General features: G+C 37.2%; 2 protein-coding genes across 2 annotated transcripts in view; both read right to left on the bottom strand.

The window, feature by feature from the left end:
* Positions 1-11446, bottom strand: part of DSG3 (desmoglein 3) — a 111840-nt gene extending 100394 nt beyond the window's left edge. The window contains 1 exon segment of the mRNA XM_036874293.1: positions 11316-11446. Coding sequence (XP_036730188.1) covers positions 11316-11351 — 36 coding nt within the window. The 5' untranslated portion in view covers positions 11352-11446.
* Positions 11447-12309: 863 nt separating this feature from the next.
* Positions 12310-16053, bottom strand: part of DSG1 (desmoglein 1) — a 37407-nt gene continuing 33663 nt past the window's right edge. Inside the window, exons 14-15 of the mRNA XM_036874485.1 lie at positions 15444-15652; positions 12310-13366 (exon numbers count right to left, since the gene is read on the bottom strand). Coding sequence (XP_036730380.1) covers positions 12326-13366; positions 15444-15652 — 1250 coding nt within the window. The 3' untranslated portion in view covers positions 12310-12325. The remainder of the gene's footprint in view (positions 13367-15443; positions 15653-16053) is intronic.

Raw genomic sequence — 16053 nt, 5'->3', positions numbered from 1 at the left:
TTGGCCAATAGCATTTCCTGTACACTTTAGAACCAAGTGTTTCACAAACAAGCTGCAATTTTGATCAGGATTGTATAATATTTTAACAGAAATTAGAAAGAATTGTCAAAATTTCAATTTTGAGTCATGTATCGGAATATACAAACAAGGAGATTTCTTTATATTTTTAGGTTTTATTTAATGAAGTTTTATTTTTTCATTATTAAGGTCTTACAGAGACCTTTTAAAGGTTATTCCTTGGTAGTAGTATAGTAATATAATGATATATTTTCTTTAATTACAATTTCTAACACATTTTCTCACATATAGAAGTACAATTGATTTTGGCCTTCTGATATTTGTATCCAGCAATTTTGCTAAACCCTTATTTTTAATTTGAATGATATATCTGAAGAGTCTTTTGGATTTTTAACTACACAATCATTTAATCTGACAATAATGATAGTTTTGTTTCTTTTTTGCCAATCCCATAACCTTTCCCCCCTACTTTTGTACCATCAGCAAAATATTAAACAAAACTTTGATAGTGAACATCACTATTTTATTTCTCTATTTCATAGAGAAAGTTTGTACCATTAAGTATGATATTTATTTGGGGGATTTTATAGATAGTCTGCATAAAGTTAAGAAAGTCTCCTCTACTCTTAATTTACTACGAGCATATGTTTTACTAAACATGTCCTATATATTGGGAAGATTATATAATTTTTCTCACTTAATTTGTTTCTGTGGTGTATTACATGGATTGAATTTTCTAATGTTAACCCAGCCTTGTGTTTCCAGTTGTAAACCCAGATTTGGTCATCATCATTTTGATATAGTACTAGATTCAGTTTGTGAAGATTCTGTTTTGGAATTTTCCACCTATGTTCATGAGTGAAATTGGCATATAGTTTTCCTGTCTTACGCTAATCTTGTTGAATTTTTTGGTCAAAGTTATGCTAGCCTTCTTAAATGAGTTGAGGATTGTGATGTTTTATTCTCTTATCTAGAAGAGTTGTATTAGATTGAAATTATTTCCTCCTTGAGTGTTTGGTTCTTAAGACAGTTTGAGTAAATTGTACTTTTTACTATGAATTTCTCCATTTCATTTAAATCTTCTAGTTGATTGGCAACGTGTTGTTTATAATAGCCTCTTACTATTTTCCTAATATCTGTGGAATCTATAGTTAAGTCCTATTTTAAAGAATTCTTTATATTTTAAATTTGTGTATTCTCTTTTGTTTTGATCTAGTATAGTATACTAGGTATATGAATTTTATTGGATTTTTATTTGATAGTACATGCCTGATGATTTCAATATATGAAGTGTTTTAAGGTGCTTTTCTTCATTCTGTTGTTTCTGCTGGTTTTTACTCATGAAGTTTAGTTGGATTGGTCCCTGGGTTACCTTGAATGTGCTATAGTATTCTCTTTCTTCCTTCCTCATGTCTATGGGGTCAGGAAGTAAAGATGACATCTTTAAGGAGTCTGTCTTTCAGCTTTGACTCACCTACTGACCAGTGATATGGAACGGGTTTCCTATAAGAATGTTCTCTGATAATTCTATAACTTGCCTACATCACTGAATCTTGAAAGACTGTGTCATTTACTTTTAGAGAAATCTGCACTCCACAGGAGATCTGGAGGAATATTAACTACCTCTAGAACTTCCTAGTTTTGGTCCACATTTCAGTGTACTTAGCAGACATTGTGTGTGTGCGTGTGTTTGCTTTTTGAAGGTGGATTGTTATGTTCAACTATTATTTTATTTATTGTTATTTTATTTCATAAAGTTGAGTAGAGTAAAAATATCTTGACTCAACTATCATTAATTGGAAGTCTTCATTGTCTTCATTTTTAACACATTTGTTAGTTTTTATTGTATAGAAGTTAAAATATATTTTTATTTTATTTATTTAAGGTGTCTTATCTCTAATTAGAGCATCTTGTTTGTCAAGCATGTAGAATTATCTATTTACAGTTAAGATCAATGTGCTATGCCAGTGTGGCATATTGAAATGGATAAAGATTTAGATACGGTTCAGATGCCAGGAATTTCACTAACTGGGTTTGTTTCCATGAGTGAGTTAATTTATCTCTGTAAATAGCAAATTCCTTATCTATTTTCTTCCCTGGAAGATTTTGGGACATTAAATTAGATACATTTTAATAGAAAAAACTAGCACACAGTGCATTCTCTTTGAGTAGTATTCTTTCTTTCATAATTTATAGAGTGTATATATTTTTAACAGACTTGCCATTTATTAAAACCTCTGGCATTAGGTGTAGATATAAGTTATTTTTTCTATATACTAGTATTCAGTTTTTACTGTTAGTCATTAAATATGATTTTCTTATTGTTTGCTACTCTAGTTTATAACACATTCATTTCTGACAATTTTGTATCTGTGTTTAAAATTTTATTCTATTTAATTGATTTTTAATCCTCATTTTGGTTTTAATAATTTTTAAAATACATGATATATCTTAAAAAATATGGCTTATTATCCTTACTTTGCAAATAAGAATGTTTTAGAAGGAAAGCTTTTGGGTTGTTAGTGATGAGTGTTGCAAAGAGAAGTCCAGCCAGTTAGTCACCCAAATGGGACCTATTAATTACTTAACTTGGCCTGAGCTCCCCGTTGCATGGTTTACATCTGAGTTTTCTAGGCTCACATTTATTTTTGTCTTTATATTGAAAACAGATCAGTTTTCCTGGTGACTGATGCTCAATAATCATGTTTATAGATGATTTATAAAGTAGAATATTAATTTATGAGTTTGCAGTGGGGGGGATTTTTCCATGGTGGGATAACTGTAAAGTTAATATTTTCTCTCCAGATGCCCTCTACTTGCCCTAGCCAGCAAGGTACCAACCCCCAAATTGTTTATTGATCATGAATAGAGAGCAAAGATGGATAGATATTTTGACATGCCCTTCATCTAAGCTGCAAGGGTGTCTAGTAAAATATTCTTCCCCTGTGAGAAGGAATATCTTTATTTACTCTCCCAGAGAACAGCATGTGAAAAGGTCTGAACTTACATATATTTGATTTCATCTATCAGGTGATAGTTGATACGATTTGTTAATCTCATAGGGTCCTGGAAGCACTTTTCTATTGCTACCATGATCGTTGTCATTTGAAGAAAGCTACATTCTCATTCCAATATTTTTGGACTCATTTTTCAAATACTTGGAAAATATTTAGTTATATTTGGAAATAAACTATTTTTCTTTAGGTAACCATTTAATTCTAACTACATACTAGTAAGGTCTAAATTTTTATATATCTAGTCTTTTTTAAGACATTTGGTAAAGATACATTTTACAATCTAAGAAAATTAAATTATATTGTCCCTCATTTTAAAGAGGCATCATTATGCCAAAGAATAACTTCGAAAGAGAAGTTCTATTGGGAATGGCGGGAATTTGAGAAGCACTATGATGTAATCTAGGGGCTCAGTTCTCACATAGAATGCCAAGGCAAGAATGGATTTTAGAACTGAGGCGTGAATGGATTGCATTTATTCATGTATCCAGCAAATAATTTTTCAATTTCTGCTTGTCACTGTGTTGACCTCTCTGCATCATACACTAATTCAAACTTTTTTATTTAATTGCTTCCATATTCAAATAATGACAATAGAATTTTTGAGGTACCTTTTTCAATTTTTGCAATAATATGTCTTAGAAACAGAGTGAACTGTATTGTTGTTAGAAATAAGCTATTAAAGTGTTTGGGCTATGTATACAAAAAATAATGACTTTGACTCATAGCCCTTGTTTTTTGGCAGTAAATAGACATCAAACCCAATTATCTATCAAGGTCACTCCTAAATGTGTAACAGTAAAGCTAAGTCATGTGTTATAGGAGAATGATTATATGTCTAAACACTTTACAGAGAGAAGCATCTAATTAACATAAATGATATAATATCATAAAGGTACAAATTAATGACAAGGGGAACCTGAAGACTTTCTTATTTTATACCATTGGGTTTCGTTATCCAATCTATCCATCCATTCTTATTTACAGTGGAATGTTCAAGAAAGGCCTGTCAAATCAGAAAAATCTGAGGTTCTATGTCACATATTTCATCAGAGAATGCTCTGTAGAGCATACCAGTGGTTGTAGCAAATCCTTTCGGTACCATCTCCATATTTTGCCCTTATCACTTCAGTGTCCACATGCCCGATTTCTAACTGCCAGCTCCTGTGTTTCTTCATTTCGTTGGTGCCATAGTCACTTTACCCACTTGTGCAGCAAGCACAGCAGGGAATTCTGTGCCCAGAGGCGGTTCTTAATTACTAATTGATGGTAGCCGTTGTCTGAATACAGAATCACCTTCATTTCTGGGACGATTTAGCTCTATGGTGCAAGTACCATACCAGCTCCTAGGAAGGGTTTTCCCTTCCCAGGAGCGCTGAGCTTCAGTTGTCCATGGTGGTAACTGGCTTTTAATGGCTGCTTCCCCTTCCCTCTTTCATCTCCCCATTTACTACCAGTGGTTTCTTCACCTCCATCCCTTCCCCCCAGATTGCGCTCACATCCTGTCTCAGGGTCTATTTCTGGGTGAATCCAACTGAACATGTGATCAAAACCAACTGAGAAGCCTGGGTCAGTCATTTATCAAGCAGAAACTAGCATACATTTTGAAAAAGATATCTATTAATTTGAATGCAGCAAAGTATTTTCCTTTGAAAAATGTGACCAGTTACATTCTGGGTCCAACCAGATATGAACTTTGATAAGAATTGGAGTCTGATATTTTGAGCAATTGCGGGAAAGTTCTTGAGGCAGGGGCTTTCCTCCCTAGGTTTTATATAAGCAGGATGGCTGGGACCACACAGGCACAGAGCAGACCGGGATATTCCAAGTTTGGTATAATTAAGCTTTGTTTGTAAAATTAGGAAAAGTAGGTCTCCCAGAGTCAGCTGGAGAGTTTGTCAGTCAGTTTGTCTTATTTGAACACAATCACCAAGTACTTGCCCAGAAACTGGCATCTGTTTCAAACTTTTTAACGTCAATTTAATATTCTCCATTTGTATTTACTATGCTTGAGTTCTTTCAAGTGAGATTTTTATATATTATAAAAAGAATGAGATCTTTTATGTTTTATTTTTTGGCCACCAGCATGTGGCATGTGGGATCTTAGTTCCCCCGACCAGGGATCGAACCCACGACCCCTGCATTGGAAGGCGAAGTCTTAACCACTGGACCGCCAGGGAAGTCCCTATGGTAAGATTTTAATTTAATCTATTGCTCAGTGCCCTTTTTCCAATTTCTTTTTGCATGTTGCTATTAAACTATCTAGGGCTTTTGGTTTATTTTTGTCACTTGTTTTGCTACCAAATTGTATGGTCAAACCAGGTAATAGGTCTCTCTCATAAGAGAGCTAGCAACCGGTGACCTTTTAAAAATACAATTCTGAGCAGAGCACTCCTCTGTCCAAGCTTTCCAGTGGCTCTCCATTTCACTGAGAATGTCAGAATTCTTACAGTGACTTGCAAGGTCGAACTCCATCTCATCCCTTGTTACTTCTCGGACTTCATTTCTTATTGCTTTCCTTCTTTCACTGCCACATGTAGGTCTCCTTCTTCTTCCTTGAATACCCCAAGCACATGCCTACCTCAGAATTTTTGCAGTTTTGTAGTCCTCTCTGCCTGAAGTGCCCTGTACCCAGATAGCCACATGGCTTGTTCCTGAATGTTCTTCAGGTGTCTGCTCAAATATTGCCTTATAACTAACTCTGCCTCAATTACCTTATATAAAAGAGTATCCCTCCCATCCTGCACTCCCTAGCCTAAGTTGCCCTGCTTTTTCTCTTGACCATGTTTGCCATCTAACATACTATACACTTACTTGTTCATTGTCAGAACGCCCGTCCCATCTTGAACATAAACTCCATGAGGAGCTTTGTTCACTACCATATCATCACTGCTTGGCAAAACTATTAGGCATTTAATAACCATCTGTGGAATGAATCAATGAATGAATCAATGAATGAACAATTTGGACAAGGAAAGAAAAGTATCATTTATGAGGAAATGATACTTAAATTGCTACATAAATGATGAAAGGATGCAACCATATGAAAATGAGGAGGGAAATGTTCCATGCAGAGTGAATACCAGTTGCAAAGGCCAAAGTATTTCCTCAATCCATTTCCTCTCACGTTCTCTATTATAACTATTATAGTCCAAGCCACCATCGTCTACCCACCACCATCCTTTATGCCAGATCAGGCAGGTCCCTGTAGGCTGTTCTAAGACATGCAATGAAAATCCATTGAAATTCTTAAAATAGGGGATTGACTTAATCTAACTTATATGTTAGAAGGCCACATAGGCTCATCTGTAGAAAATTGTTTAAATGAGTCCAGTATGGAAGTAGAGAGACTACTTAAGAGGTAGTTCTGGTAGGGTGGCAGATGGGGTTGGAAACTATTTGATAGCTTGAGATATATTCTGGTTATAAAATCAACAGGGCTTACTAATGGATTAAATGTGAGGGGTGAGGGAAAGGATAAAAATCAACGGACTACTTAGATTCTGCGTTGAGCACTGGGTCAATGTAGTCATATTTACTGGGATGAAGGATATTAGAGGATAAATTATAAGCTTTAATCCCGAACAGTTAAAAAGGGGCTTGGATGAGTTATCATAGAGATAATGTAGAGTGTTAACAGGAGAGGTCTTGGGACAAACTTTAGGGGAATATTACCATTTAAAGATTGGGTAGTTGGGGAATAAACAAGAAATAATAAGAGAGAGAGTGACCAATGAAATATAATCAATATCCCTAGAGGATGGTGTTATAAAAGCCACGAAAGAAGAATGTTTCAAGGAAGAGAGAACAGTTACTCTTTTCAGATTCTTTACAACAAATAAGAAAGGCCAGAACAGAAAAGTAGACCTTGTATTTGACGTTGTATAGGTCTTAGACAAATTTGACCAGGGCCATTCTAATGGGCTGATGGGTGAATGTTGTAGTCTCATGGGACGTGGTAAAGAAAGGAAAGCACGTGTACATGAGTCTTAAGAAATTTGGTGAAATAAACAAAGAAAAAATGAGACAGTAGCCACAGGGAAGGGTGCTGATGGAAGTGTTCTGGGGTGGGGGAGAGAGCAAGAGAGGGAGATACAGAGAGATAGGCAGAGGGAGAGGGAGAGAGAGAGAGAGAGAGAGAGAGAGAGAACGAGAATAGGAAAGAGAGTGTTAAGGAAGGAGCGAAGTCCTTGAGCTTAAATGGGGAATTGTCTTTTTATATGAGTAGGACACTCCATTGCAATACGGTGGGGGGATAATATGGGTGTCAAGGGTGGCTGTGCAGGTTTGGCAGAAGAAGATGAGTGGATTCGAGATTGATGACTTTTATTTTCTCAGTGAACAATAGGGTTAGGTCATCAACTGAGAATAAGGAGGGAAGAGGAGGTGTGGGAGGGTTGAGGACAGAGACAGTATGGAATAGTAATCTAGTGTAATGAGATGAGAAGCCTCTCACAGAATCAGCTAGGATTAGGGAAGCATTTGATGTTAACCTGAGATCTGAAATCGATTATTTAAAATGAAAAAAGTCAACTCACTTGAATCATTTGTTTAGCTGTTGATGTGCAGACAGAAATGCGGGGGTAAAAGATTTGGGATATGAAAGGGGGCTCAGGGCAAGGAGGTAGAAGGTATGCTCCAAGAGGTGACAGTAGTTGGACTCATAAAGTTTGATTAGACAAGGAGGGAAGTGAAGCTGACAGATACTGAGAAAGCGGTGCGAGTCCAAAGAATGGAAGCTTTGATGAAGTGGAGGAATTGCAACAATCGGCATTCATAAGCAAGTGAGCTGGAAGGATAGGAGGAAGTGAAACGGAGGCATCCAAGGTCCTGCCATGCTGGGTTATGAAGAAGAAGCAAGTGACTGAGGTGGCTGGGGGAATGGAGGCGCAAGAGCTGAGAATATGGGATGCTGAGTGCCTCGTCCACGGAGTTGGAGAAGCCACAGCAGACTGTGAGCCAGAATACAAGAGTCTTTAGTAAAAGTGGGGACATTATTAAGAGGTCAGGAAATGGCACAAGGAGAAGAGTGGGAGGGGGATATAAGCAGATCGCATGTGTCTGAAAAGGGGAAGGTTTTGTGCACGAGGAAGATGATAATGTTCTGAAGGTGACATTGGAGAGCAAACAGGAGATGCACCCCAATAAAGAGGAAAGTGTTTGATTTTAAAAGCAAATAAGAAGAAAAGCCATTTAAAAGAAATAAAATGCTGGTGTAAACAAAAAAATTAGAGTATGAAAGAGAAAAATGTGAAAGCATAAAGATGCTAAAAGTATCAAATAAAAGCTTAAAATGCACGTTATTGATCATTTACTTATTTGCATGAGGCTGCTTAAGGCTGTATTCTGACATTACTAAGCAGCACTCTGGAGAGCAGTTTCCCCGGTAAACATGAGAAAAAACGATTTAGGAAACAGAAAATGAAAAATCTTAACAGTGTGAAAATAAAATAACGACTTCTATGGACTAAAAATAATAACTAGATTTGATAATCTCTCATTATTCCGTATATTCTAAGACCCATCCCCACCTTGCAATTCAGAAAAGATAATGAAGGCATATTAAGCATTTTATTGCTGTAAACGTAACTCTTTAGAAATTACAGACCGACTTAAAATAGCCAACAGATGACCAAGCAAGGAGCTAGCACCCAAATAATCCAAGAGTTTTTATACTGAAACTTGAAGGAAAGCACCTTGTTGCAAACATCACCCAAGATGAATATTAAAGTCTAAAAATACTCATAAAATAGCGAAAGAAAAATAGGTTAGACTAAGTACAGCTTGATGACAGTGTTTAGTAATTCAAATATAACTAAATGGAGGAATATAGACACCTAAACAAAAGATTATTCATTGTTTTAAAATTATTTGATGGAGAACAGGTTGATCCATTTATGCTTTTGTCCTAACATGAATTGAATAATCTGGAACTGGAAGACAGATTCTGTTTCATGGATACTAATAATCTATATGGACCGGTGTATTCTAGTGCAATGTGAAATAGGTCTTACAAACACCAGAAGTCCCCTCAAAGGTTGGAATTGATTAAATAGGCATGGGGAAATGTGGCAATACTTTCAAACGTTTGTTTTGGGCTTCAAATGTCTTTCTGAAAAAGCCAGGGCCATTTTAGCCAAGATTATAACACCTTTAAACTCCTGCTAAAGTCAAAGACTGTCATATGTGTTATACACTGGCTGACATTCAAATGTTGGTATAAATTCAGAAATGAATTGTGTCTATAACTAGAAACATCCAGTCAGAGTGAATATGTAATCTTTGAAGCTATATAATTAAAATTCTGTCAGAACATTATACATTGAATGAACATTATAAGGCTAAAAACTTTATATACAAATGTAGAACAGATGTCCAGATGAAGCCCTAGAAATAACCTGAAATAGATACTTTTTCTGTAAATTTTTCAGAGCAAATACATTTACATCAGGCAACGTACAGAGAGGCTAATAATATGTAGCAGATGTATTTGGAATTCAATGTCAAAATTAGCTCAAGATGGTATTTTGGTTGATATTAAACAATAAAGTATTTATAATACACTAATTTTTGCCTCTAAGGACTACCTCTTTGGAAAGTGAGATGTTTTATAAATATTAAATGCTTTGTTTTCAAACTATATACACATAACCATTAAATCACTCTTTTTTCCTTCTCTTTTGTTAGGAGCAAGTTGATCTGAGACTCAGCTTGCATTCTGGGTTTGAATTATAACTGTTCACTTATAAAATAATTTTCATATCTTTACATCTATGGAATGACATAAAGTATGTGAGTTAGAGTAAAGCATCTAAAGAGAAGGATTAAATTCTTCCTAAAGGCTGTTCATTAAAAAAAAATTACATGCCTTTAAATGACTGTTAGAATGGTTGCTGTCTTAAAAAGGTAATTTTAAAATTTAGGGATAATGAGTTAGAACATCAATGTGTAAACATGAAAAAAGGAGTCTGATTTGAAAGTATCTTCCTAGAAAGATTGATGACTAATACTGCCATTTTTTTTTCTTGTATCTCCCATGGTTTTATGTAACTAATGGATCTTAATAACAATAGTTATTAAGGATGGTTGCTCTGGCATTTGTCAGACAATCTAAAAAAACATTTCTGGAAGATATCAGGAGTCTTAAGAAAACACTTCTGATGATATGTCATATCAAAGTGACAAATACTAACAAATTAATTAATAATTAGTTTTATTTCTTCAAACTCCTGGACCCAGGCATACTCAAGTATATTTCAATAAGTAGCTTTTGACTTTATTTCTGGAAAGATTACCCATTATTAATGGAACCTCCAAATGGGAGAAAGAAATAAAAGAAAGACTCCTTGTGAATGACTCTATTTACACCTCTGCATTTTGGCATGCTACAGACTATCAAAATTTTACATAGTCTACAGAGTTAAAATAAGATGTGTGTTGTGGCTTTGAAAATATTGACATCATCTGCTATAACACAGAGTGAAATAGCTCTGGGTAAAATAATTCACTCGCCATCCCCCTTTGACAAGTGTTGGAAGTCCAATCACTATTCTTTGATCTTGTAACACTCTGGGAAATTTGAGTAACTGGGGGGACTAATCCTTAAGATATTTTTGCCATATCCAGTTTCACATTAGTGAGCAAATATTAACATTGAATTTAGAAAAGAGAAAAAAATTCCTCTACCATACAATAGTAAATTTACCTCTAAGAATGCTTTGATTCTATTTAGAGATTTTAACCAGGTAACAGTATGTAGCAAATTCACAGAAATGACATCATAAATAGGACATTATTAAATTTTGAAGTTAGAAAAGTATACTATATAATTTAGAAACTATCTATAAATTGGAGCATATATAATCCAAGAGTTTATTGACAAATCAAATCAGGAATGTAAAATTTAGGCTAGTGAGAAAATTCGGTTAGGAGGTGGGAGAGAGTAAGGAAATTGGATTGTCTAGTACAATTTCATTCCCATTAACACAATGTCATAAACTCTGTTAAAAGTTCCTAGTTGATCTCTTCAAAATAGCAGCAGAGGGTTATTTTAAAAAGTACTAAACTCAATTAAAACTAATAGTACGGTATTATTTACTGAACAATTCTAACTTCCCCCATTAAATATTTTACGTGTGCTAAAAACTTTTTTTTATATCCCCTTAAAATATTTCCCCAAAGCGTAACTATACTGCAGGCTTTTTTTCACAGCTCAGTCTAAGTCAATTATTTTATCTTAGGAGATGTGTAATAAAGAGCTGGATATAAATGAATAACACTTACTAAAAACACAATCTGAAAATACAATGCGATTCCCATCTACTTCTTTGGAAGGTAATTCACCATGTCAGGTGTTACTTGCTTCAGCCTGAGAAGTATATTTGGCAGGTTTTCCTTCATTAAGTCAGAGTCACACTGGTAAAGGGAAAAATGCGTGTGATATCCTGCAACTTCACCAGTATGCAGTATACGTCAATATTGCATCTACCACTAAACACAAACTAGAATCAGAGAAGTCCTTGACTCCATAGGAATTATAGCTGAAGCCCCATCTCAAGATCTAGACTCAGACGATGCCAGTTCACTCCCAATCAATCTCACTATGTTCACCCTCTTATGGAATTTCCCTCCCAGGAAACATTTCCTAATTTGAAGTTTGTTTCATCTAGTGCAGTTATTAAGGTGGGAGTGCCTGGTGGCTTGTGGACTTGGCTGGGTAGCCATTTATTTTTCTTTAATGGTTAACCCTGGTCTAAATATGTGATTGGATTTTTATTTATATTATCTGCAAAACTGACAAGGCATTTGGGGCATATTTCAAATTCTTCCCACATACTTGAGCGCATATTGCACGTTTAGTTTTATTTAAATATTGCCTGAGCTACATGGCAATTCAAAACAGAGCAAGGAGAATGATGCCAATTGCCATCTTAAGGCCAGTGTTTTTATATGACCAGGTTTTATTTATTCCATGTGCTGGAGATACACTACAGGCCACACAAAAGCCAAGAAGACACTACAGGCCATCCAGGCACAAAGAAGACCCTGTCTCAAGTTTTAGTTCACGGTCATGGTTCTGTTAGTATGACTAGAAGAAAAAAGTTTACAAATGCTCAGGAGAGCTCTTGCCCAACAGCACTATTTCCATCTATTTTTCTCACTGAGGTGTCTCACCTTGTTCCACAACTTTCTTAGCACCTGGTTGTGCATCATAAATCACATTGTTAGTTTTTGGGTGGTGGGAATTAAACCTAAGTCACAATTACTGAGAAAAAAGCGTGCTGGGGTCCTGGCTACTTGGCATATTGTCCTGTACCGTACTTTGTGATTCGACTTTGGGCTGTGATAGGGGAGGCAGATCCTAGGGTATTGCTAAAGTGATGTTCAGAGGAGCCCCTCAAGTGGCCAATGGTGGATGTGCCCCCGATGCTGCTACTCAGGCCCCCGCCCCCTCCCAGGCTGCTCAGCCCAATGCCACCACCATTGCCCACCAGGCCACTGCTGCCTATGCCACTGCCTCCACCTAGCCCAGCTGGGCCACTAATGCCAGTTATGCTGGAGCCTGAAACTACCTTCTCTGTCACAATCACATTGTGGGTGTTTGAGAAATCGGAGTGCACACTCAGATTGCCCACTAGGCCGGAATTTGGCCGGACTACTCTTTCTGTCACTACTACATTTGAAGACTCTCTAGGATCAGGGATGGTCAAAGTGGAGGGCAGGCTTGAACCGGGTGTTATTACCCTTTCTGTCACTATAACATTCGACCCATCTCTCAAGTCAGGCATCTCTAACATCCCATGCAGATTGGCACCAGAGATTGGGCCGACCACCCTCTCTGTCACCACCACGTTTGATGCATGTTGGTTATCGTGAACGTGGACAGAGGGCTTCAGAGTGCCCAAGGTGGTGTAAGACTCAGTTAAAGTGACATTACCATAGCCCAGAGGATCAGGAATAGGATGCTGTACCCCAGGTCCCGAGGGGTAGGTACTCTCAGAAATGATGGTGGTGGTGCCGAAATGTGGGGAGATGTGTGGGTGTCCACTACCAATGGGCTCTGTTCCCTGAAGAGGGCAGATTGGTTCAGTGCTGTCAGGTGGCCAAGAGGGATCAGGGTCTGGATATGGTTCAACTCCTTTTCCCAGGCTGATATCTGCCAACTTCTTAAATTTAGGCCCCAGTGTATCCAAAAAGCTGTCATCCAAGTCTTCTCCAATGAAGCTACAACAACCCACAGAGCCCGCAGGGGAACCTACACCTTCAATATCATATATGAGCAAACAGTCATTGGATGGGCGTGCTTCGTCTTCATCTGCATAAGCATATGCTTTCTGAATTTGTAGAAGAAAGAGAAAATGAAAGGATGAATACATTTTTAACAGTAATAGAGGTCTTTATCGTTATTTTTTCCCAGAGCTTTACCAAAAAAAATATATAAAACAAAATTCTAACATCTTCTAGAGACTGTTTAGAAGTTATTATATAATTACTTGAAAGAATTTGGTTAGGAATTATTTTACCTGTAATTTGGATAATACATTTTGATATTTATTTAGATGGACTTCTTCATCTTAGTGCACTTGGGACACAAAAGCACAAAAAGAATCACATGAATGATTTTGCAACCAAGTTAGAAGGAGGTATACTTAAAAACACTGAACTTAAAGTATACCAAAATTGTGTATTTTTTTGGATTTGTTCAAATTAGGTAGCTCATAGTTGATTTGGGTTCATTCAGGATTGTGCTTTTCTTCCTCCAGATGAAGTGAATATGGTGGTTCCATGAAGATTTATTTCAGTGTGGCTTTTTAAGCAAAATAACAGGAAAATTTGACTCTGGGTCTATGCCACTTTTGGATTCAGAATTGAAGGTGACCAAAGACAGTTATTAAAAATAGAATCTCCTCCAATTCAAAGTGAAAGCTCACAGACACGTGTACTTTTATTTCATCTCTCTTGTTTGTAATATTGGATTGCAAACTTTCAGGTTAAGCAGAAATACCTTTATTAGCAAACCAACTCATTGTGCCATTTCAGTTCAAAAATAGTTTTTGAGTCCTTACTATTTGGCAGACACTCTCTTAGGAAGTTGGCAATAAAGTAATGAACAGAACCAGATAACGTCCCTCTCTCACAGGGCTTACATTTCAGTAGGATGAGTCAGACAAGACATAAACGTATTTGTTAAGAGGTGCAGAGTAAAGGAATAGAGAGGGATAGCGTTGCTCTTTCAGACAGAGCGGTCAGGGGCAGAATCTCATAAAGTGATGGTTGTTCAGAGACTAAAGTCACGGGGACAGTATAGCAGAGAGAGTGTTCTGGGCAGAAGGAGATACAATTGCAAAAGTTGTGAGGCAGAAATGGAACTTTTCATGAAAATGATATTCATTTGTAGGGACATGGATAGAAAGTATACCTATGGATTTCAGCAACAGTCCCCTTATTATTTGCTGCTATTTGGAAGGCTTTTACTAGTATTTCAGTTCAAAATATCAGCCACCCTCTGATTAGGAGAGTTAATGACTGTATTTTAGGCCAGTGTGTAGAAGGACATAAATGTATCAGAGACAGTATCAGAGGTAGGAAATATCTGAAGGTTTAAGTATCATATGGGGTACAACCATGGGCAATTCTGTCTCCACCTGAAGATGGCAAAATTAATTCTCTCTGGTTCTTAGAATGTCCTGGAAGTGTACTATGGCTCTTGGACCCACCCTTATTGCGTGTTTACTCTGTGCTTGGAACCGAGCCAGGTACTGGCAACATAATGTAGAGCCCATGCAGACGAGGCACTAGAAACAGTGGTGGACATGTAACCAACAGATTTTAGCAATGGTATGTTCTATAAAATGTACAAACAAAGTACTACAGAGATACACATAAAGAAACATCAACGCTATTTTGGATGAGAGGAGTCACAGTAAAAACTTCAGAAAGGCAGGGGTGTTTGAACTGGATAGAAAGATGAGTGTGGGTTTGTGAGAGAGAAGATCAGGTAAAAGCATTCCAGGACAAGCACATCATAAGCAAAGACATGGAGGGCAGTAGACCAGTGTGAATAAGGCAAAGGGGCTTGGCAAGTGGGGTGGCTGGTAAGGAGTAATTGGAGGTGTGAGGGTGTGAGGGAAGAGGTCAATGGGTTAATTGCTGTGTAAAGGAGTTTGGACTTCACGCCACAGACAAAACAGAGCTGGGAGCCACTGGTTGTTTTAAAGTGGGGGAGTAAAGTGCTCAAGTCAGAGTTTGAGAAATACTATTCAGCAGGAATATAGATTGTCAGGCGTAAAGACCAGAGGCTGGGAACCTAGTTAGGAAACGCCCACCAAAGCCCTGTTGGGAAATAGCAGGAGCCTGGGGTAGAGATATGGGTGCAGGATGGAAAGGAAGGCATGGGGATAGAGAGCTTACCTGGCAGAAGTAACTTTCTATGAAGTTCATATTCAGCCCTCCTTCTCTACATTCCCTCATAGAACTTCTTCTTAATGTTCCAGAATATTCTTGACATATCTTAGGTGCTCCTGATGTTTTAACTCCATCCACTAGTTCCAATGCTGTCGTTTTTTCTCCTCCTCCCAGATCTTGCGTTTTTCTGCCACGATACTCATTTGTGTAAACCCCTAAAAGTGTTGATCAAATTAAATTTTACTTTCTCCTGTAAACTGTTTTTTCTCTAGTGTATTGTAAACTAAAAATTAGTAACTTACTGTAATGTATAGTTTCTCCATTTAAGTACGCAGTTGTGAGTGAGCAAAGAAATAAAATGAAGGTAATATGGGACTTCCCTGGTGGCACAGTGGTTAGGAATCTGCCTGCCAATGCAGGGGACACAGATTCGATCCCTGGTCCAGGAAGGAGCAACTAAGCCGGTGCGCCACAACTACTGAGCCCGCATGCCACAACTACTGAAGCCCACACGCCTAGAGCCTGTGCTCCACAACAAGAGAAGCCACCAAAATGAGAAGCCCAGGCACCGCAACAAAGAGTAGCCCCTGCTCGCCACAGCTAAATCCCGCACACA

The sequence above is a fragment of the Balaenoptera musculus genome, chromosome 14 (genome assembly GCF_009873245.2).
Source record: "Balaenoptera musculus isolate JJ_BM4_2016_0621 chromosome 14, mBalMus1.pri.v3, whole genome shotgun sequence".
NCBI lineage: Eukaryota > Metazoa > Chordata > Mammalia > Artiodactyla > Balaenopteridae > Balaenoptera > Balaenoptera musculus.
This window is presented reverse-complemented; position numbering and strand designations above follow the sequence as displayed.